The sequence below is a fragment of the Ceratotherium simum genome, chromosome X (assembly GCF_057802395.1).
Source record: "Ceratotherium simum simum isolate JZ-2026a chromosome X, ASM5780239v1, whole genome shotgun sequence".
In the NCBI taxonomy this organism is placed as follows: domain Eukaryota; kingdom Metazoa; phylum Chordata; class Mammalia; order Perissodactyla; family Rhinocerotidae; genus Ceratotherium; species Ceratotherium simum.
This window is the reverse complement of record NC_141940.1, coordinates 30,997,725-31,019,316: the sequence shown is the minus strand read 5'-3', so window position 1 is coordinate 31,019,316 and position 21,592 is coordinate 30,997,725. Positions and strand designations below refer to the sequence as shown.

The window sequence follows — 21,592 nt, the reverse complement described above, 5'->3', positions numbered from 1 at the left end:
CAAAGACTGTTTAATGACATTAAAAATATTCAAAATAAAATGAAAAGAGGAGAATGAAGAATTAGATACAATATTATCCCAATTTTGACTAAAAAAAATCTATAAATATTTATAGATAAAAGATTTAAAGAAAATACACTGAATTATTAATAGTGGTTATCTCTAGGTGGTAGGATTTTAGGTCATTTTTATTTGATTTTTTATACTTCTCTGTATTTCTGAAGTTTTCTTTAATAAACTTACCTGCTTTTATCGAAAACAACAACAGTAGACATTATAAAAGTCTTAGGTTTATACTTTTTGACTTAGTAATACCCCTTATATTAGGATAAACAAATAATAAAATAGGGATAAAGATTCATGTTCCAGGATATTCATTGAACTGCTGTTTATATTAGCAAAAAAATGGAAATGTCTAAATGACCAACAAATAGAGAATGATTAAATTATGATGCATCCATATTATGCAGCCAGTAAATGTTTTCAAACAGTGAAATACAGAAAATGCTTGTGGTATAATAAAAAGGAAGATGCCGAATTGTGTGTACAATATGATTTCAGTTATTTTTTTAAAAAATGAAAGATTGAAGATGGTCAAAATGTAGCAGGTTATGGGTGATTTTAATTTTGGTTTTTCTACTTTCTATGTTTTCTGAATTGTCTACCCTGAACATGTATTACTTTATAATTAAAAAAAAAACCATTATTTAAGTGTTTTGAAAAAAGATAGAGTACAAAGAGAAGAAAATGGATGTTTAAGGAATTAAAAAGAGGGTCTGGAATCACTGCTAGAGGAAATATGCGAAGGAGTTAATGAAACGTGTAAATGATTATTAAACAGAAAGTTGAATTTTATGTAATGAGACAAGCCTGCTTAGTTTATGTCTTCTAGCAGTGCTCCCTAGTCTGGCAGCAAAATTAGGGCAAGTAGTTGTAGTCAGCTAGGATTAGGAGTGCTTGGCAAAAGGTCAGGGCATCTGTGTTGCTGGTCTACCTCCACAATTGATGTGAAGATATTTTTATAAACTGTGAAGTTCTGAGCAAATAGTAGTGGTAGTTTTTATCTATCCCCATGGCCACTGTCCTAGTTTAAGCCCTCATTATTCTTACTTAAATTTACTGACTGCTGTTTCTGCCTCCACTCTCTCTCTCCAAACCATCTTTTACATTGTCGCCAGCATTCTCTTTCTAAAGCTCCAGTCAGATCGTGTTATTTTCCTTTTCAGAGACCTGTGTCGGCTCTTCATTGCCTTAGAATATCTGAACTTTTAAGGCACAAATTCGAGGCTCTTTATGATCTGGTCTCAAAGTACCTTTCCACGTTAATCCCCTGCTATATCTCTATATACTTTTTTCTCCATCCTTATCGTCCTACCTACTCTTCCCTAAATATGCAAGGCTTAGCTCATACTCCATATTTTTGCTCATGCTACACCCTCTAAAACATTTGAGGGACAGTCTCTGGTCCTGCAGTTAGATGATTTGTATTTTTGCTTTGGTTCTGCTGGTTACAGGTGGCTGTGTGACCTTTAATATGTTATTTTAACTTCTTTGAACCTCAATTTTTTTCTTAATTTCTTCCTCTTCATGATGTTACTACTTATCTCACCAAGTTGTTAGGATTCGTTTAGATAATGGATACAAGACCATGTTGTAAACTAAATACGCAGCACACATGTATGGCATAATTTTCTGCCTACCTCTGTCAGGATGCTTTTCACTTCAAATAACAGAAATCCAACTGAAAATGGCTTAAACAATGAGGAAGCAAGTCTGGAGGTAAGGCTGTTCCAGGGTTGGTTAATTCAGCAGCTTAGTAGTGTCATCAGGGACACAGGGTCCTACCATCTTCCTGCTTTGCTGCTCTTTATTTGTTGTTCTCTTGGGCTTCTTCCCCTCATGGTCCTAAGATGGCTGCTACAGGTGTCACATGCCAACAACAATGTTGAGAGGCAGGAAAGAGGAAGGTCCCTTTAGTATGATCCTTTTTAAGAATGAGGAAATCTTTCTAGAAGCATCTCCCTGTTACCCCTCATCCCCCAATAAACTTTACCTCATGTCTAATTAATGAAAATTGTGGCGCATACCCATGCCTAAACCAGTCATCACTGGGAAAGAGAATGAGCTCATCTTGATTAGCTTAGACCAATCACGATCACCCTCTGGTTCTGGCTCCTGCCTCTCCTGAAGGAACAGATGCTCAGAAGGACAAAGTGGGAGTTCTGTTAGGGAGGGAAAAGATTCTGATAGCGCAGTGTCTTCAGGGTTGATCCTGGTTTGTTAGGTCAAGGAGGTGAAGAGGTGATAAGTTGTAGATGCAGCATAAAGGGGAGTTTGCTTTTGGTGGATCAAGATTTCAGTGAGGCGTCATACAAAATGATGAGAGAACAGATGGAGTGGGAAGAGTATGAAGCTTTTGCTTTGGTAGTTTTAATGTTTGTCTTTATGTCTAAATAGGTATGCAGTGGAGCTGATGAAGACCCTGATGATAAAAATGCACCATTTCGACAACGGCCGTTTTGCAAATATAAGGGACATACTGCAGATCTCCTTGATCTTTCATGGTCTAAAGTAAGAAATTCTTATTTGAATTTGTGTATTTATTGTATGTAATATGACTTTAGGGTAAAAGCAAATGTTTTATTTGTATGATTGTCACACTGTCAAGTGTTTGAATGTTCGTATCTATTTTGTGGGAGTTGTCTACAAATTAATCGAAGTTAAAAAATAGAAACATCAGGTTAGGCTAATAAGAAAACGTTTACTTTATATTAACAGTTTCTACTTGGGTGTGTCTGTATACTGTACCTTTTGCTTCTTTTATAAATAATTTTTTTTTCTTTTTTTGCTGAGGGAGATTCGCCCTGAGCTAACATTTGTTGCCAATCTTCCTTTTTATTTTTTTGCTTGAGGAGGATTAGCCCTGAGCTAACATCTGTGCCAGTCTTCCTCTATTTCGTATGTGGGTCGCTGCCATAGCATGGTTGATGAGCAGTGTGGGTCTGCACCCGGGATCCGAATCTGTGAACCCGGGCCGCCGAAGGGGAGCATGCCAAACTTTAACCACTATACCACAGGGCTGGCCCCATTTTTATAAAGTAATTTTGCAAAGTAAACTATCCTCAGCAAAATGGATATGACTTCAGCTACAAAGGTGAAGTCTGATCTGTCTAATCAAGACTGCTTTGGGGCTTATCTGCTACATTTTGCTACATTTGGAGCTAATTCTGCTACTGTGAAATTATTAATTTAGGTTTACCAGTTATATTCTATGAATCAATGTTAAGTCTTCATTTTGTGATTTTTTTTCCCCCTTAGGGCAAAATTTTTTCAGAAGTAGAAGGGCTGCTTTGCCACTGATCAAATATCTTAGCAGTTTTGTGAAAATTTAGAGAGGTATTTTAAATTTGATGTAAGGTCTTTAAAGCATGAAGCAGTCTTTGGAATTTTTGCATGATATGTTACACTTTCTTTGTATTAAAATTTGTCAGTAATCAGAATCTAAAATATATTAAGAATTCAGGGGGAAAGTAATATTTAGAATCCTTAAACTGAGAAAAGTCAACTGAATTAACAAAATACTATCAGGGATACCAGTGCTGCCTATATATTGTAAATATGTCAGGAGAACCTCATGTACCACAAAGATATCACTGGTATATATTGGCAAGTTAGTCTTTCCCTGAGCTTCAGCCTTGACTCACTTCTTTTATGAATTGCTGCTCCTATCATACTTGTTTAGAGGTTCTGGATGGTTTTCATAACCCATTTGTCATAATGTCTTTCTCTAATCTACTGGAACAAGCTTGGGCCTCACCTGGTAGTCTGGTTGTAAACTGAGCCCTAATTGTGTCTTTGTACTCCTTCCCCACCCTGTGCGAAATCTGACTGAGTTGTCAGAAGATGGAAATCTAAAGTATCCTTAATCTGATAATCATATTCATCTGGAATAAGAAGTACAAAGCACGTAACTGGGAACCTTGCACTCATTTTACTTGCTTAAAGCAAACCAATATTTTTTCTGTAATATAACACTAACTGGAGGAAATGAGATCTCCACTGACCACAGTATCAGTCAGGGCTCTCCAGAGTAACAGAACCAAGAGGATATACATACATAAGGAGGATTATTTTAAGAAATTGGCTTATGCAGTTGTGGGGGCAGGCAAGTTTGAAATCTGTAGGACAGGCTGGCAGGCTGGCAACTCAGCAGGAGTCATACTGGAGTCTTAAGGCAGAATTTCTTCTCCAGGAAACCTCAGTTTTTGTTTTTAAGGCCTTCATCTGCCTGTATGTTCTTTTCTTAAACTCTTTTTTTTACTTAACTGTTTAACCATGTACATTTCTATGTCTTGTTTGCAACAAGATTCTAAGCCCCTCAAGGGGTCCCTCTCAAGAGTAGGGACCAGATCTTATTTTACTGTCGTTTCTCTTCCGTATCTAGCACAATCAGTGTTTATAGTGGGTTTTATATTTGTTGAAGACTTATTTTGTGCCAGGTAACAAGAATTCCCTTGTTAATTCTTACAATAACAACCCTGTGAGGTAGACGGTATTTCATTTTGTAGATGAGGAGACTGGGCCTCTGACCTGTCCAAGATCGCACAACTAGTTATGGGTGGAACTTAGATTTGAATCTGACTTCTTTGACTCCCAAGATCATGCTTAGTTGAAGAAAATTATTTAATTTTATTTATTCAATAAGTATTTATTGAATAGGAATATCTTGGCGTAGTAGAACAAGTCTTAACTTGTCTTCAGCATCTTCACTTTTAGGTATGTCTTTATATTTATTTCATATGATTAAAGCAATGGACTATTGCAAGAATTGAATAAAGTCAGTTTTAATGAACAGCAGACCATGGATTTAGATTTTATACAGTTGTTATTAATCAACAGGAAATATAAAGCAAACTGCACATACTCTTCAAAACATTTCTGGAACTGAATAGATCTTGAAAATAAGGATAATTGTTATTAGGTCTTTAAAGAGTTATTGTAAATCTTTCAAAATTCTATTTTTTAATTATAAGGTACACCATCTATTTAAAAACAGGTATACCACATAAAATGTACACTTATTAAACCAGCCCAAAATAGCATATATATTTATTAGTACAGTAACATAGCCAAATCAATATTTACACTTAGTCTTTTTGCATTCAAAGATTAAAGATTCGTTATTACTTTTAGCAAATGACAAAGCATCTTGTTTCTTTTTGTAGCATGTGGTCTACTTGAGCACTCTGCAGAAGAGTGTTAGTGGTTAGAACCTGGACCTAGAGTCAGACTACCCAAGTTTGAATCCCAGCTCTGCCACTGACGAGCTGTATAGTCTTAGACAAATTATGTAACCTCTCTGTGCCTCAGCATTCTCATTTGTAAAAAGGAATAATAATGTACCTGCCTCGTAGGGTTGCTGTATCGTGTTAAGAACAATGTTTAGCACATTCTAAGTACTCAATAAATGTCATCATTACTTCGATTTGTTTAGTGCCTTTAGGCATACCAAAGAATCTTAGGGTCTCATTTGAGTTTCCTTGTTCAGTATAATTCATAGTTCTCCCCTTAAATAGATTATGTTTAGAAATCAAAGAACTTCTACCAGCTGGAAGCTTTTGACAGATAGATGTTTGGTGCTGGGTAATGGGCCATCAGCAATGCCTAAATCAGTTACACTACTCTCTTCTAGCTTTGAAAATTCTGTGATCTATTCTGAGAGATTTGACAATTTCTATTCTCTAGTTTTCTTGCCTAGGGTGTGACAGGTGCACAATAACTTTTCATTTCCCTGCTGCATTATAGGGTAATGTTTTTGAAGGCATTTTAAGTGACATTTAGGGAATCCGTGTGAGTTAAAATTCACCAGTGTTGTCGATGTGAAAATAATTCAACCAAAGTGACAATCAAATGAATAGATGCCTTATATTCATAGCTAAGTTCCAATATATGCAGGCTATAACAACTAAGGCACACCTTAGTCCTCTGTTGGTACCTGGCAGATTTCTTTTGACATAGATCATAAGATTCATCCTAATTTCAGAATAGGTAATGTGAAAAAGTCTTAGAATCAAAGAAATATGGTATTTAACTGTTTAGAAAAAAATGGGATCTTTCAAATGAATTAGGTATTCTTTTGTTCTTTCTGATGCTACATATAGCAATAATAATAACAAAACTATTGAGGTACATAACACCAAAAGGTCACTTTTATTGTGATAAAATAATCAATGTCAATTTCTCTCTAGAACTACTTTCTGCTTTCTTCTTCAATGGATAAGACAGTCAGGTTATGGCACATTTCCAGAAGAGAATGCCTTTGCTGCTTTCAACATATAGATTTTGTCACTGCCATAGCTTTCCATCCAAGAGTAAGTAATTATTTATACTTTTTTTTATACTATAAGGAATGTGAGGGAGCTGGGTTTCTCTGGAGGGCAATTGAACTACAGGAAAAAAATTATCAACAGTCACGTGGTTAAGGGCAACTTAATTTAGTGTTTCATTTTGCTTTAAAAATGAGAAAGGAAATAAATATTCGCTAATCTGCATTAGAAGAACTGGAAATGTTATATTCTAAATACAACAGTGAAAAGTCACCCCAAATCTTTAATAAAACATGCAGGGTATAAATAAAGAAATAAAGTATCCTATTAAAGATGAGAGATGAGAGGAAAAAGAGAAGACAACAGGTATATAAATGAGAAAGGGAAGCATATAGGTAAGAATAGTTGTGGGAGGGTTGGGAAGGGAAGAGACAAAGAAGAAAAGATTAAAGGAGGCAAAGACCAAAATTTATTACAAGATGTACTGAATTCCTATTTAATATCTGGAAACATTGTTAATCTTGAAATCCCTTCTTACTTGTTTTCAGTGTAGAAAATCCTTTAATATCTTTTCTCTGAAAAGAAAGTATTTCATGTGATTTCAACCAAAGGAGAAGAATCTACTATCATGGACTTGCCAACCTATCTTATGCCCTTATAGTATAGAGCCACCCAAATGTGTACAGCTAAATTAGTTTTAGTTCTTTGCAACAATAAGCACAGGAAAGTCACATGTTGGTGCTACTCCACTAGCTAGATTGTGATAAGAGGAGGGCTTGAGCTGACCCTAGTTGGCTTTCCCTCCCCTATATTGATGTATGATTACATTTCCAATCATGTCCTCATCTCTATATGTTTGACACCTATTGTCTTTTTAATGCAACATTTCAATTACATTCATATTTCTTCCTCTTTTTCCCCATATTAAGAGAAGAATTTGGGGAAAAAGGTTTTTTCCCTCAATGGCAGGCTTATAACATGGGTGGTAATGATTGTGAACCTTTAGAAGACTTGGTTAAGAACTTTTGAAAATTAAAAATGTTTAATCTATGTTAATACATTATCAGTTTTGACCATCAAGCCTTTCGAGGCTTCTTTCTGAATAACAGGCCCATCCTGTCACCCAAGGATGCAGCAAAAGGATACATTTACCCCTGTCAGCAACTGTGAGCAAAATCCTTCCCTCCGCCTCTATTTTAACTAGAATGTATCAGAGTGGAAAGAGAGAAGTATTTACTTGGGGATAGTTATCTATGTAGTTCTTTATTATTAAGGTTTGTGTTTAGTCAATAATTTTTCTATACTTTTATTTGGTTTTATTTTGGAAACTGAAAAGCCCTATTTCTAAAAATCCTACTGACCTGTTGAGTTTTTAAGAGGGGCTAGGGAAAAATGGGGTGATGTTGACATTTTCTTAGGAAATATGACTCTATTAAATATTACCTGGAAGGAAGGTAGCAGAGTTGTAGAAGAAATAGCAAAATGGAAATACATGCACACGTGTTTACACACACGTGTGTGTATGTATATAAATAGGATTCTGAATTGTACGACCAAGAGGAAGTATTTTTATTTGTTCAGCTCTTCTTCCATTGGTAGACATTGAGTCGAACTACTGTACCATAGCCACAAAAATGTCCATCCTGCGTAGATTACCCTTGACAGGCTTCAGAGGTAGTAAGAATAGTAATCTTGAGCAGAGAAGAGAATCCATTTCTTGTTTTGGCATCCCAATTATTTTATCTTTAATTCTTATGTTACCAAGAATTAGACCAGCTTAATGGTAGGCCTTGTTTAGTTTAGAGCAGGATTCCTCAGCCTCGGCACTACTGACATTTTGGGTTGGATGATTCTTTGTTGTAGAGGGAGGGAAGGCTGTCCTGTGCATTGTGGAAAGTTTTAGCAGCATTCCTGGCCTCTAGATGTCAGTAGAACCCCATCCCCCTGTTGTGACAATCAAAAAATGTCTCCAGACATTGCTAGATGTGTCCCCTGTGGGGCCAAATTGCCGCCAGTTGAGAACCCCTGGTTTGAGATTGAGAATTTGAATAGTGAAGCGATTCTCTGGTGACATGATGTCATAGTTCCCAAAACTGACTGGTTCTGTGGGCTAACTGGCATTACTCTTTTATCCAACTGTCACATGTATCCCAGAGGAGGGTATGGGCAAAGGTATCATTATAGGATAGTTTTTCCCAAAGCTCGTTCCTTGAAGATGCTAGCCATGCTAGGTGTTCCTACCTGACCCCCTCCCAACCCCCCCAAAAGTCTGTGGTTTAATAGGTTGGAAAATGCTACCTACATTGTCCCCACGTTGGAGATTCAGAATGCATGTTAACTGAAAATCCTGTTTCACTTTCTGTAACCCAGAATTTCTCAAACTTATTTATTTATTTATTTTTGAGGAAGATTGGCCCTGCACTAACATCTGTTGCCAATCCTCCTCTTTTTTTTCTTTTTTCCCCCCAAAGCCCCAGTACATAGTTGTGTATCATAGTTGTAGAGTTGTAGCTCCTCCATGTGGGCCACGGCCTGATGGGCAGTGAGTAGGTCCGTGCCTAGGACCCAAACCGGTGACCCCCGGGCCGCCAAAGTGGAATGCGCGAACTCAACTGCTACACCATCAGGCCGGCCCCTCAAACTTATTTAATCACAGAATCCTCTCCTACATATTATACACTCCAACACATTATCTGTTAACATCCATACTTGGGAAAGCAGTTGAAGGATATGATAAAGTGATTAGAAAGTCATTTCTTTAAAATGAATACTGAAGTTTCTAATTGTTATTTTTAGTGAATAAAACAGTGCTTGCTTGAAGAAGCATATAGGTAGGAATAGTTGTGGGAGGGTTGGGAAGGAAACTTTAATATTTTTTCAATGAGACCTACATATTTTAAATATTATTTCTAATAGACTTAAGGTTTTGATTTGCTAATGAATTTTTCTTGATCTGGTGACATGAAAGCTTTCTCTTTTGCCACATTTTTAGGATGACAGGTATTTTCTAAGTGGGTCATTGGATGGAAAGCTCCGCCTTTGGAACATACCTGACAAAAAAGTGGCTTTATGGAATGAAGTAGATGGTCAAACAAAATTAATCACAGCTGCAAATTTCTGTCAGAATGGCAAATATGCAGTGATTGGGACATATGATGGCAGATGTATTTTCTATGATACAGAGGTAAATAATTATTTTGTGTAAATTACATGATCGAATACTTAGTAAAAACACTTCTGTGGTTTTTGGATAAGTTGGTGTATCCTCTCTGGGCTGTGTAAATTGGGGCAATTAATACCATGTCTATCAGCAAGCTGGATCAGATGATCTTTGAGGTTCCTTCTAATTCTGATATTTTTAATTTGTCATTTCTTTTTTAGCATTTGAAATACCACACACAGATACATGTCCGATCGACCAGAGGGCGCAACAAGGTTGGAAGAAAAATTACTGGAATTGAGCCTTTACCTGGAGAAAATAAGGTACTAAGTATTCAGAACCATCTCTCACCACAATATATATAGACTCCTGAAAATTAGTTCTTAATGTCTTGGCTAAGAACATATTTTCTTTCCTATGGAATACTGCTTTTTCTAGTTTTGAGGTATGTTCTATATGTGTGTAACACCCTTTTTTGGTTATACCTTAACTTAGATTAAAAGATGGTATTTTTAACTTTTCCTTTGATTTATTTTTAGATACTGGTAACCTCAAATGACTCCAGAATCCGACTATATGATCTTAGAGATTTGTCACTGTCCATGAAGTATAAGGGTTATGTGAATAGCAGCAGTCAGATCAAAGCAAGTTTCAGGTAAATTGGCAATGAGAAATTCCCAAAAGAGATCAGAACATTTCGCCTCTACTCCCGTTTTTCCGTTGATTTATGCCTTATGTTTATATGGTGTTTTAGTTCCTTTGCACTTTTACAGCTGGTATCTCAAATTATCAATCATGTAATACTTACTGTATTCACCTGTTTGGTAGATAGAGTTAGAGTTGCCCCTGTTCTGCGGATGAAGACACCAAGACCGAGAAAATTAAGTAATTTGCCTAGAGTCACACTGTTAGTTGCAGAGCCGGGATTTAGAAGACTCCTAGGTCCAGAGTTTGTGCTTTTGTACTTTTATGTAAGCTTTTTAAGAGGCGGTTTACCCTACCACTACCCACCCCACCCATGGTCTTGATCCTTTTAAGTACAGAAGCTAATAAAGCATCTTAACACCCTAAAGTACAGTGTCCTGTATTTATACCTTTACATATCATTATTTGAACTCTTTTTTTTTTTTTTATAATTTTATTTATTTATTTATTTTTTTCCCCCAAAGCCCCAGCAGATAGTTGTAGGTCATAGCTGCACATCCTTCTAGTTGCTGTATGTGGGACGCGGCCTCAGCATGGCCGGAGAAGTGGTGTGTCGGTGCGCGCCCGGGATCGAACCCCGGGCCGCCAGCAGCAGAGTGCACGCACTTAACTGCTAAGCCACGGGGCCGGCCCTATTTGAACTCTTAATTTGGGGTCTGGAGGCTCTCCTGAAATACCTGCCTCTTCTTGCTTCTAGCCCTCTTTCTTTCAGCCCTTTTCTTATCAGTTCTTTCTTCTTAAATTACCCGCTAATTTAATTGGTAAAATACTCTGCTTCTCCCTTTCATCTCTTAAGTAGGCGTTCCTCCCAGTGTGGGTTAACCAGCAGCACAGTTGCCTAGAGCTTTGATGAAAACACTAATGCCGGTGATAGCCCCCACGTCAGACCTACATGTTTAGAACCTCTGCAGTGATGGGCCGGCTCCGTGGCTTAGCGGTTAAGCGCGCGCGCTCTGATGCTGGCGGCCCGGGTTCGGATCCCGGGCGCGCCCCGAGGCACCACTTCTCCGTCCAACCGAGGCCGAGTCCCATGTACAGCAACTGGAAGGATGTGAACCTATGACATACAACTATCTACTGGGGCTTTGGGGGGAAAAAAATGAATAAATAAAAAATCTTTAAAAAAAAAAAAAAAGAACCTCTGCAGTGAAACTAGGAGTCTCTATTTCAACAAGCTCTCTTGGGTATTTTCTTAGGTATTTTAAAGTGGGAAGCACTGATAGAAACCAAAAAAACCCCCAAAACTTTGATTGTTTTTTTCTTTCCCAAATTTAGCCATGATTTTAGTTACCTTGTTAGCGGCTCAGAAGATAAGTATGTTTATATCTGGAGTACTTACCATGACCTAAGCAAGTTTACTTCAGTCAGAAGAGATCGGAATGACTTTTGGGAGGGTATTAAAGGTAAGGAAATGCCTACTTTGGTGTGTCTTATAAGTGAATAAAGTGAAAGTGGAGATGTACTAACAGTAACTGTGTATAGGCAGTATTTCAGAGACAGTTTGGCAGTTATCACTGCTTTTGCTTTGTCTTTGGCTTTGAGCTAACATCCATGCTAATCCTCCTCTTTTTGCTGAGGAAGATCAGCCCTGAGCTAACATCCATGCTAATCCTCCTCTTTTTGCTGAGGAAGACCAGCTCTGAGCTAACATCTATTGCCAATCCTCCTCCTTTTTTTTTTTTCCCCAAAGACCCAGTAGATAGTTGTGTGTCATAGCTGCACCTCCTTCTAGTTGCTGTAGGTGGGACGCGGCCTCAGCATGGCCGGAGAAGTGGTGCATCCGTGCACGCCCGGGATCCGAACCCAGGCCGCCAGTAGCGGAGCGCGCACACTTAACTGCTAAGCCACGGGGCTGGCCCTGTTTGATTTTTCTATACCAAGGAAGAACTTACACTTGTCTAAAATTTGAGTGTTGATAGAATCTCAGAACTTGTATGTGGTATTTTTTTTTTTTTTAGAAAATGTTTTTGAGTTTTAAATAGTTCTTAGTTACTTTTATGTTAGTTTTAAAAGATATTTGCATATAACATACGCTATTGTACTTTTTGCATATTATACTTTTTGTGTTGATGTTTGGAATCAAATTTATTAGTTCTCCTGAAGTAAATGTTTTTTCCCAGCGCATAATGCAGTTGTCACGTCGGCCATCTTTGCTCCAAACCCAAGTTTGATGTTGTCTTTGGATGTGCAATCTGAGAAATCAGAAGGGAATGATAAAGGCGAAGATGCTGAAGTTTTGGATACCATGCCCTCTGGTAGGTACTCACGTTTTATTTGTCCTGCATTTTTGTAGCCTCATTAACCTAATATTGGGTATTAAGAGGTTTTCATGAGTATGGAGAATATTTCTTGTTTACAACATAATAGTTGTCAGATATCCATTTCTGAACATTTCAGTAACATCCTTCTTACAAGTTTTACTTCTTTTAAATTCACCTGGGAATTAAAAATGAAAATTTTGAAAGTTAATAATTTTTTTTTTATGGGCAACCATTCTCCTTGGAGAAACGCAAACAAGACATACAAATACAAAATGTATTCTCTGTCTCTTCTACTAGACTGTAATCTCTGTGAGGACAGAGACTTTCTATGTCTTATTGTTGTGGTGCCAGTGCCTGGCACGGTGCTTGCCTGCACATAGTAGGTGCTTAATAAACATTTTCTGAATAAATGAATTAAACCAAAATGAAAGCAGTGTTCTTTTTCTGCTTGCCACAAATTTACAGCTTCTCGTAGATAGCTATTTACAAGCCTGTAATTTCTTGCCATTTGCAGCATATGCTTTGAGAATGAATAGTAATTCCAGTTATATAAAATGCTCAGATGAGGAAGTGAAAAGAAACCATCAAATAGTATTGAGTGCCAATTATATAAAAATGGCCCCTGTTAGTCCTTAAGAGTATGGTAAAACCTTGTAAATTTGGACCAGTTGTTAATGAAAACAAGTTCGTATTATTAAAATCAGTTGCAGAATAGTTTATTAAATATTTTCTGTTACTTTAGAGACTACAACCAGGCCTTTAAGAGCGTTGTTAAGCCACAACAGATACAATGTACAAAAGGTGCTTCTAAAAGTATTTGAATGCTTACAAGTTCTCAAGTATTTTTATTTCATTTAATCTAAAGTAATTTCCCTTGTGGTATTATTTGCACTATACGCTACACTAAATACACTTTTTCTTCTGTCTGTGAAGAAAAATTTTGGTAGCAAAGATGAACTTGAGTCTAGCACTTTTTTCAATTACAAGATTTAAAAATAAATCAACTCAAATTATTAAACCTTTACTAAATGCCTGTTGGGAAATATTTTTTCTTTCCTTTTTTTTTTTTCTCTCAGAATCAAATCTAGCTTCTTTCTTCTAACTTAAGTCATTTGGGTTTTTTTCTTTTCTTTTTCCACAGTGATACCTTTTTATACTCTATACATTTCCCTTATACATTCCACAGAAAATTCTAGCTTTTAAAACAATTGGAGGGCCGGCCCCGTGGCTTAGCGGTTAAGTGCACACGCTCCGCTGCTGGCGGCCCGGGTTCGGATCTCGGGCGCGCACCGACGCACCGCTTCTCCGGCCATGCTGAGGCCACGTCCCACATACAGCAACTAGAAGGATGTGCAGCTATGACATACAACTATCTACTGGAGCTTTGGGGGAAATAAATAAAATTTAAAAAAAAAAACAATTTGAGGAAAAATCTAAAGGACTTTTTTTTAAACTTCTCAAAGTTGCACCATATTCACAAGGTTCACTTAATTCACTGAGTCCTTTTTAAAGAGGCATAACTTTTAATGGATCATACTCAGATTTGTGTTTGCTGTTTTGTACCTATCTAGGTATAATCTAAGAATAAACTCTTAAACCCAGGGTATGAGATCATAAAATATATCTGATTGCCCTCTCTTTGTTCCTGACATGTTTGGCAATTTAAGCTTCAATTTTCCTCGTGTGACAATAATACCTAGTTTATAGGGTTGTGATAAGAATTAAAGATAACATATGTAAAGTGCCCATCAAAATGCCTGGCATATAGTAGATGTAATCGTTATCATCCTCATTATTATTGTATCTTAAAAAGCATTTGTATGTATATGATGAATTATTTTCTTCTCTAGCCTTTCTCGTATTCCTAAGTCCTTTGCTGCTACTTCTGCTGCATAGCACTACTTTGAGATATGCCAAAAGGGTGGTAATGTTCACAGGCTTAGGATATGTTTTTAGTAAATCTGAGTGAAATCATTTGTCTAACTCATCCTGTACACAACTTTCCAATTAAAAGTTAGAAAGAAAAGTTCCTTCCTTCCCAATCAGTACTTCTTAAATCTACAGTTTTTGCCTATGCATAATAGAGTTAGTTAACACTGAATTTTGTTTGTTAAATGCTTTTACTGGCGAATCTAAGAGGTAAGCATTTTTGCCAGTCAGTATAGCTACATAGCTCTCAGTGTGGATCGTAAAGGTAAAAGGTGCTGTCAGCATTTACAGAACAATGACATGTACTTCATCTCATGGCAGTTTCAGTATGTGTGCTGTACAGTAAACCTAACCTAACCGTCAACCTCATTAGAGAACCCTGTTAGCAATAGGCTTGCCCAGCTGAACGCATCCTGCCAGCACTCCAGTCCTGGGCTGAGTAACACGCTGGCGTCTTGCCATGAAATGAAGCATTAAACAACTTAGAGGCCTAGGCTACCTGGGTGTAAATCCAGGCATCGTAGCACCAAGGGACTGTACTCTCCCCAGGCCAGGGAAAGACCAGCTAAGACAAAGTAAGTGGAAGTGAGCCTCAGAGAGGAGGAGGGGTACAGGAGGATGAAAGGATTACAGGAGTGAGCCGGAAAAGAGACTAAATAGGTTTGGAGAGGATCTTCTACGCCAAAGGTGGAGGGTCATGGACATGTGACATGTGGCAGCAGGCTTCATATTCCTTTAAAATCAACTAAAAACTATTCTTTTTATGCTTTTAAGGTATTATGAAGACAGATAACACAGAAGTTCTTCTCTCTGCTGACTTCACTGGAGCAATCAAAGTGTTTATTAACAAAAGGAAAAATGTATCTTAATTTGAAATGACATTTAAAATAAACATATCAGTAAGTTTATATATGTATCAGAACTGAAAAAAATACTATAATGTTTCAGGCTAACATCCTTTTTTTAATTTTTATTGGAAGTTGTTCAAATATAATATATTTTTCGAGAGGCAGTGTTAATGATCTAGTAAACCCTGGACTGATAGACTAGAAAGGAATGTGGCTAGAATAACATTGCCAAACATTAGGCTTTATGTTTTGTTATGTTTGTGTTTTTGTTATATAATTGTGAACCTGCACAGGTTTATGCATGAAAAATATATTAATATATTAATCACATGTGTGTGCCTTTTGGTTACATGCACTAAATCTAACAGAGTTAAATTATTTCAGTGACTCTTTTGGCCTCTTATTTGGGAGGAGTCTTGTTTGTAGCTTAAACAATTTCTTTTGCACAAAATTTCATTTATAAGGAAAGTGGTGTCTTTTGACTGAGTTATTGTTTTGAAAATGTTATATAGGTTTTCAGTAGGTCAACAACCATGTGTAAATGGTTTTTATAAATTTCTCAATTTGGGGACAAGATTTTTTTTTTGTGGTCTAAATTGTGGACTTAAGATTCTTTTCTTTGTATGTGTATATATAATTTCCTTTTTTTTCCACACTGGAGCACAATGTTTCTATGTAAAGAATTCTTTTCATTCTTTATCCATGAGCACCAGGCTTTGCTCACTTAAAATTAAGCCGCATTAAGGAGTGAGTCTTCTTTTTTACAATAATGTAAAAATGAACTGTTTACATTTTTTTAAAGCATTGTAGTTTTAAAAATTAAGCTGTTTTGTTTTGTGTTGTTGAATTTGAAAGCTTCTGTAAATATTGATATAATGTACCAATGAAATAACATCTGGGGCAATGGAACCCTGATCATGTTGTTGATGGTTAGCATATGATTCTGAAAGTTAAATATGTATTATTAAAACTTGGTCGCCAACACTTGTTAAACATGTGACTTTATTTTCAGATGACTTCAGTAAATTGAGGAATGTAAGAAAAACAAAGTCTTGTTTTATAATTTGATTCTTAGCAAGCAGAAGATCAGATTTTGGACCCCTAAATTATAATGCATTTAAGGAAACTACATACCTTTAAGGAAAAAAAATTTTTTAATTCTAGTTCTAAAATGAACACTCCTAAGAGTTCATCTATATGCTTATATGTTCTTTACTGTGTTTGTTTTTAGTGTGTAAGTGAGAAGCTGGGAAGACACAGTCATATCCTTGTTAATCCTGCATGGTTTTGGAGTAATCCAGATTTTCTAGTTCATTGGATACTGTTTGCCTTGGTTTTACTCCTATGCTGCTTTCTTCCTCTTGCCAGTGCTGTGTTCTCTCCTTCCCCTCTCCTCATCTCTCTGCTCACTCTTCTATACTCTACCTGATAGAGCGAGTTGTTATGCCATTGGCTTTCTAACCAACCAGTTTCTTTAGTCTCAAGGTCTGGGTGGCAGTGTGATTGGTCTAGTGTTTCAAAGAACTTAATGTCTTGAACTCTTTGAGGCAACTTGGCTTTCACTGACTTCTGCCTGAGGACTTGTAGTCTGCTGTGGTGCTGATCGTTTCAGCAGCAGGTAATCGGGGTGTTGCCATGTGAATATTTCCTGATAGGTTTTATGTGGTTTCTTGAACAAAAAGGGAAAAATATTTGGGATGCAAGCTTAAGAGAATACTGACATTTCTGAGTTTAGTTTTTTAAATGTTTGCTGTCAGTATATAAATATACTACAAAGTTATAAGAAAGTGAGTTTGAAAAGGTAGCATTAAGATATATACAAAGAAAAATTGAACAATATTCCTCCCTAAAATGGGTATTAGAAACTCACTATAATAAGCAGTGTGATATTATAGGAAACAGCACAGATTCTAGAATCAGATGAACTTGGATTTGGTTCCCTCTATTAGCACATTCCTTGGGCAAGTTATTTACCCTATATTAATTTCCATTTTCTTATCTGTAACATGAGAGTATCTAACTGAAATTGTAAAGATTTACTGAGAAATCATGTATGTATAAAGCTTGGTGCCTAGTCAGTAGGTGTACTCAACAAATGTACATTTTTTACTGCCTCTCCTGAAACCGTGAGTGCCATCCTAGACCAAAAAGAGAAAAGTATATACTTTTCTCTTTAGAGAAAGGAAGTGCTTTCTAGCTAGCATTGGGATTTCATAGACGAATGGCATTTTAGGCCTTGACATAGGGCACCAACATTTTTTTTTGCCAACTCGACACTTTTTTTTAAGCTGCTGCCATCTGCTATCACCTCTTCATAGAAGAGAACATTTTAATAGTAAAAAAAAGTCAAGCAGAATCTTATCATCTTAGAGCAATGAACAGTCTATTAAAGTGAATAAACCTAGCTTTTAAAAAAAGTACCATATTCCCTTATTTTCCAATTTCTCTTTTGGTGAAAATTTCATCATGGACTTGGTGTGGTAAGCTGAGAACCACTGTGCTAGATGAACAAGTTTAAAACCGCATTTCAGGGGCCGGCCCCGTGGCTTGGTTAAGTGCGCGCGCTCCGATGCTGGCGGCCCGGGTTCGGATCCCCGGCGTGCACCGAGGCACCACTTCTCCGTCCATCCTGAGGCTGAGTCCCACATACAGCAACTAGAAGGATGTGCAGCTATGACATACGACTATCTACTGGGGCTTTGGGGGAAAAAATAAATAAATAAAATCTTTAAAACCGCATTTCATTAAAAGCTCTTTGAAGAGTCATATTGAGCCATTTTTCACCTGTCTTGTTTACCTTAATTGGAATTAAAATATTAATGACTCAGCATAATTTTTTTTTTTTTTAAGATTTTATTTATTTTTATTTTTTTCCCCCCAAAGCCCCAGTGGATAGTTGTATGTCGTAGCTGCACATCCTTCTAGTTGCTGTATGCGGGACTCGGCCTCAGGATGAACGGAGAAGTGGTGCCTCGATGCGCACCCGGGATCCGAACCCGGGCCACCAGCATCGCAGCGCGCGCACTTAACCACCAAGCCACAGGGCCGGCCCAACTCAGCATAATTTAGCATAGCATTTTCTCTGATCCTCAAATTATACAGCTGGGCAGTGGCTTTTTATTCTTAGAAATATATGTTTAACATTAATATACCATCTTCCAAATTCCAATTTCAGTTGTATAATTTTGAGAGTCAGAGGCCAGATCTCCCCACTGTTGTGAAAAAACCAAATTATCAGAATATTTTTAAATACCTTAATTATTATGGGAATTCAAGGTAAAGACATATTTGGGATTTAATGTTTCCCCATAAGTTTTCAAAAGAAAAACATTCCCAATTTCACTGGTTTCTAGCTTCCTGCCTTATTCATTAAGCAGATGTTTATTGAACACCTATTATGTATAGAGCACTGCTGGGACTAGAGAAGAATAAGGCAACATCCCTGTGCCAGAAGAGCTCACAGTCTGGTGGAGGAGAAGACCACAGAAACAAGAGACTTGGAACTGTCTTGTGGCTGTGGCCCTAGAAATGCCCCTTCTCGCCTTAACCCGTCTGTTCTACCCTTCCTAGTAACTCGTGACAGGCTCTTGATTCTCAGGCCAATCTTTGTTCATCTAATATTACAAGCAGCAAGGATAATATGAGTGAAAGAGTCTATGAGTAAACCGTAGATAAGACAGAGAAAATGGAGTACCCACTGTGTCATCATTTTCCCTGGTCTCTGACCCTCTCCTTCTCCCAGCCTAAAATCATTGTTTTATTTCCCAAAAAATCTTAACTGTCTTCTATTCCGAGCTAACTCCTGCTTAACAGACCCCCTGCCCCCACGTGCTCTCCTCTTCCTTTCAGTTCTGAAGCTTGACCTTTTTTGTTTTGCTTTGTTCTCTAGACTTGAGTCATCTAATCTCCTGGGGAACCCAGGCTTCCCCTGTTAACCACAGCCGCTTTTCTGGTGTAGATCCACGCACATGAAATAAATTCAGGCCGATACAGCAGGGCCAGCGTGGAGGACGGTGTGGAGATGAGGAGGGAGATTCACTACAGAGTCCCAAACAAATCAAATGCCATCATACAGGTTATCTAAGGTGCTCCAAACAGATAGAGTTTGCTTGTACATCCAGCTACCCTGCATTACTTTTTTTTTTTAATAAAGTTTTTATTTTGGAATACCTTTAGTTTTAAAGAAAAGTTGCAAAGAAAATACAGCAAGTTCCCATGTACTCCTTACCCAGTTTCCCCTAATGTTAATACCTTACATCACCATGGTATGTTCGTCAAAACTAAAGAAACCAACTCTGGTACATTACTATTAAGTAAATTCTAGATTTATTCAGGTTGTACAGTTTTTCCACCAGTGTCCTTTTTTAGTTCTAAGATCCAATCCAGGATACCATAATACATTCAAGCATATTATGCCTTCTTGATTTAAATAAACTTTTTATTTTAGAATAGCGTTAGATTTTCAGAAAAGTTTGCAAAGAGTTCACATCCCCCTGCACCACTTTTCCCTGTTGTTAACATCTGACATTGCTGTGGTACATTTTTCACATTAGGGGACCAACATTGCTACATTACTGTTAACTAAACTCCATACTTTATTCAGATTTTACTAGTTTTTACCTCATGTTCTGTTCTGGGATCCTGTCCAGGGTATGGCATTATAGGTGATCGTCAGGTCTCCTTAGGCTCCTCTTAACCATGACAGTTTCTCATACTTCCCATGCTTTTGTTGACCTCAACAATTTTGAGGAGTACTGGTCAAGTATTTTGTCAAATGTCCCTCGATTTGGGTTTGTCTGATGTATTTCTCATGATTCAACCAAGGTTATGGACTTTGGGGAGGAAGACCACCGAGATGAGTTGCTCTTTTCATTACATCACATCAAGGATGCATACTGTCAACATGACTTATCACCTAGCTGAGGAGTGTTTGTTAGGTTTCTCCACTATAAAGTTATTTTTTCTCCCTTTCCATAAATCTACTCTTTGGAAATGAATCACTAAGCACAGGTCAAACCCAAGGGGTGGGGAGGAGTTAAGGCCCACCTCCTTGAGGGGCAAATATCTATATAAGTTAATTTAGAATTGCTCTTTACAAGAGATAGGTCTCTTCTCCCTCATTTGTTTATTCAACCATTTATGTCAGCATGGACTTATGAGTATTTATTATATACTTTGAGTTATAATCCAATACTGCATTATTTTGTTGTTCAATTTGTTCCAGCTTTAGCCTGTGAGAATTCTTTCAAATTGGCCTTTTGTGTCCCTTTGACATGCCCCTACCTTTTTTTTTTTTTTTTGAGCACTTCCTTACTTTCTGTCACTCTAAGATGCTCCAGGCTCATCTTGTATAGTTCCTGCTCCAGCCCTATAATCAGCCATTTATCCAAGGAGCTCTGGTTCCTTTTATTTGAGATGAGTATTAGAAACCAAGATCTGGGTGGTAAGTGTGCTCATTGCTATGGAGATGTCATTTCTCTAAGGCTCTCTCAGCTGTCAGAGCAAAGAAATATATGCACGTATCCTAATCTCTTTATATATACACGCTATAAATATTGCTATGTAACCATGTCTATATTAAATTAAATATGAGTACTTACAGATGTCTCTGACTAATCCATTAACACATGGATCATTCTAGCTTTCTCCTCTTATCAATAACTTCCTTCTCAATAGTCTCAATAATGAGAAACCTGGCTCCCACCATTTACTGTTTACTTATTTGTTCAATCCCAACATAACATATTCAGCAGTTTCAGAATTGCTAACCTGTACCCCCATGAGAAACACCTTTACCAACTAGAGTACAGTTTTTATGTATAGTCCTTTGTCTTTGGTGTCAGTTTCCAGTCAAAACACCGTTTTCCAAAATTACTTAGGTCAGTGTCCTTTTTTCCCCACCCACATTACCTTCTTAATATTAGATTCACTTGAATTATCTGTCTTTCTAATAAAATCTGTTGGGATTTGATGATGTACGTAGCCATACTTATTTAGTAACTAAGCAGTGGCAGTCTTTTGTAGACAGCCTCCTGCCTTGCTTTCAGAAGGCATAGCATTATCCTAAAGCAGTTTTACAGTTCTGTCCTCTTGCTGCACTAAGGTTTCATTCCTTCAACAAACGTCAAGTGCTTAGTCTGTGTCAAGATCTTGAGGGAGCCTAATGGAGAAGCAGACAACAATGATGATTCCATCCAGACTCTATGTGATTAAAGAGGTTGTCTTCCCTTATTTTAATGCCAAACCATTTATAAAATGTTGGGTTAAGTAGAAACCCAATTCTCTAATTCAACATGCAAGCAGGTATTTCCCCTTGCTTATATGTAAGCAGTATTCTCAGTTATCAACAAAGCAAACTTATTT

The 21,592-nt window shown here is 37.2% G+C and overlaps 1 protein-coding gene across 1 annotated transcript in view; it reads left to right on the top strand.

Annotated features, from left to right (window-relative positions):
- WDR44 (WD repeat domain 44) overlaps window positions 1-16,213 on the top strand; it is a 73,306-nt gene extending 57,093 nt beyond the window's left edge. The window contains exons 13-20 of the mRNA XM_087426632.1: window positions 2,458-2,571; window positions 6,249-6,371; window positions 9,319-9,510; window positions 9,708-9,809; window positions 10,026-10,141; window positions 11,467-11,594; window positions 12,312-12,446; window positions 15,156-16,213. Of these exons, the coding sequence (XP_087282758.1) occupies window positions 2,458-2,571; window positions 6,249-6,371; window positions 9,319-9,510; window positions 9,708-9,809; window positions 10,026-10,141; window positions 11,467-11,594; window positions 12,312-12,446; window positions 15,156-15,250 (1,005 nt within the window). The 3' untranslated portion in view covers window positions 15,251-16,213. The remainder of the gene's footprint in view (window positions 1-2,457; window positions 2,572-6,248; window positions 6,372-9,318; window positions 9,511-9,707; window positions 9,810-10,025; window positions 10,142-11,466; window positions 11,595-12,311; window positions 12,447-15,155) is intronic.
- The last annotated feature ends 5,379 nt before the right edge of the window (window positions 16,214-21,592 follow it).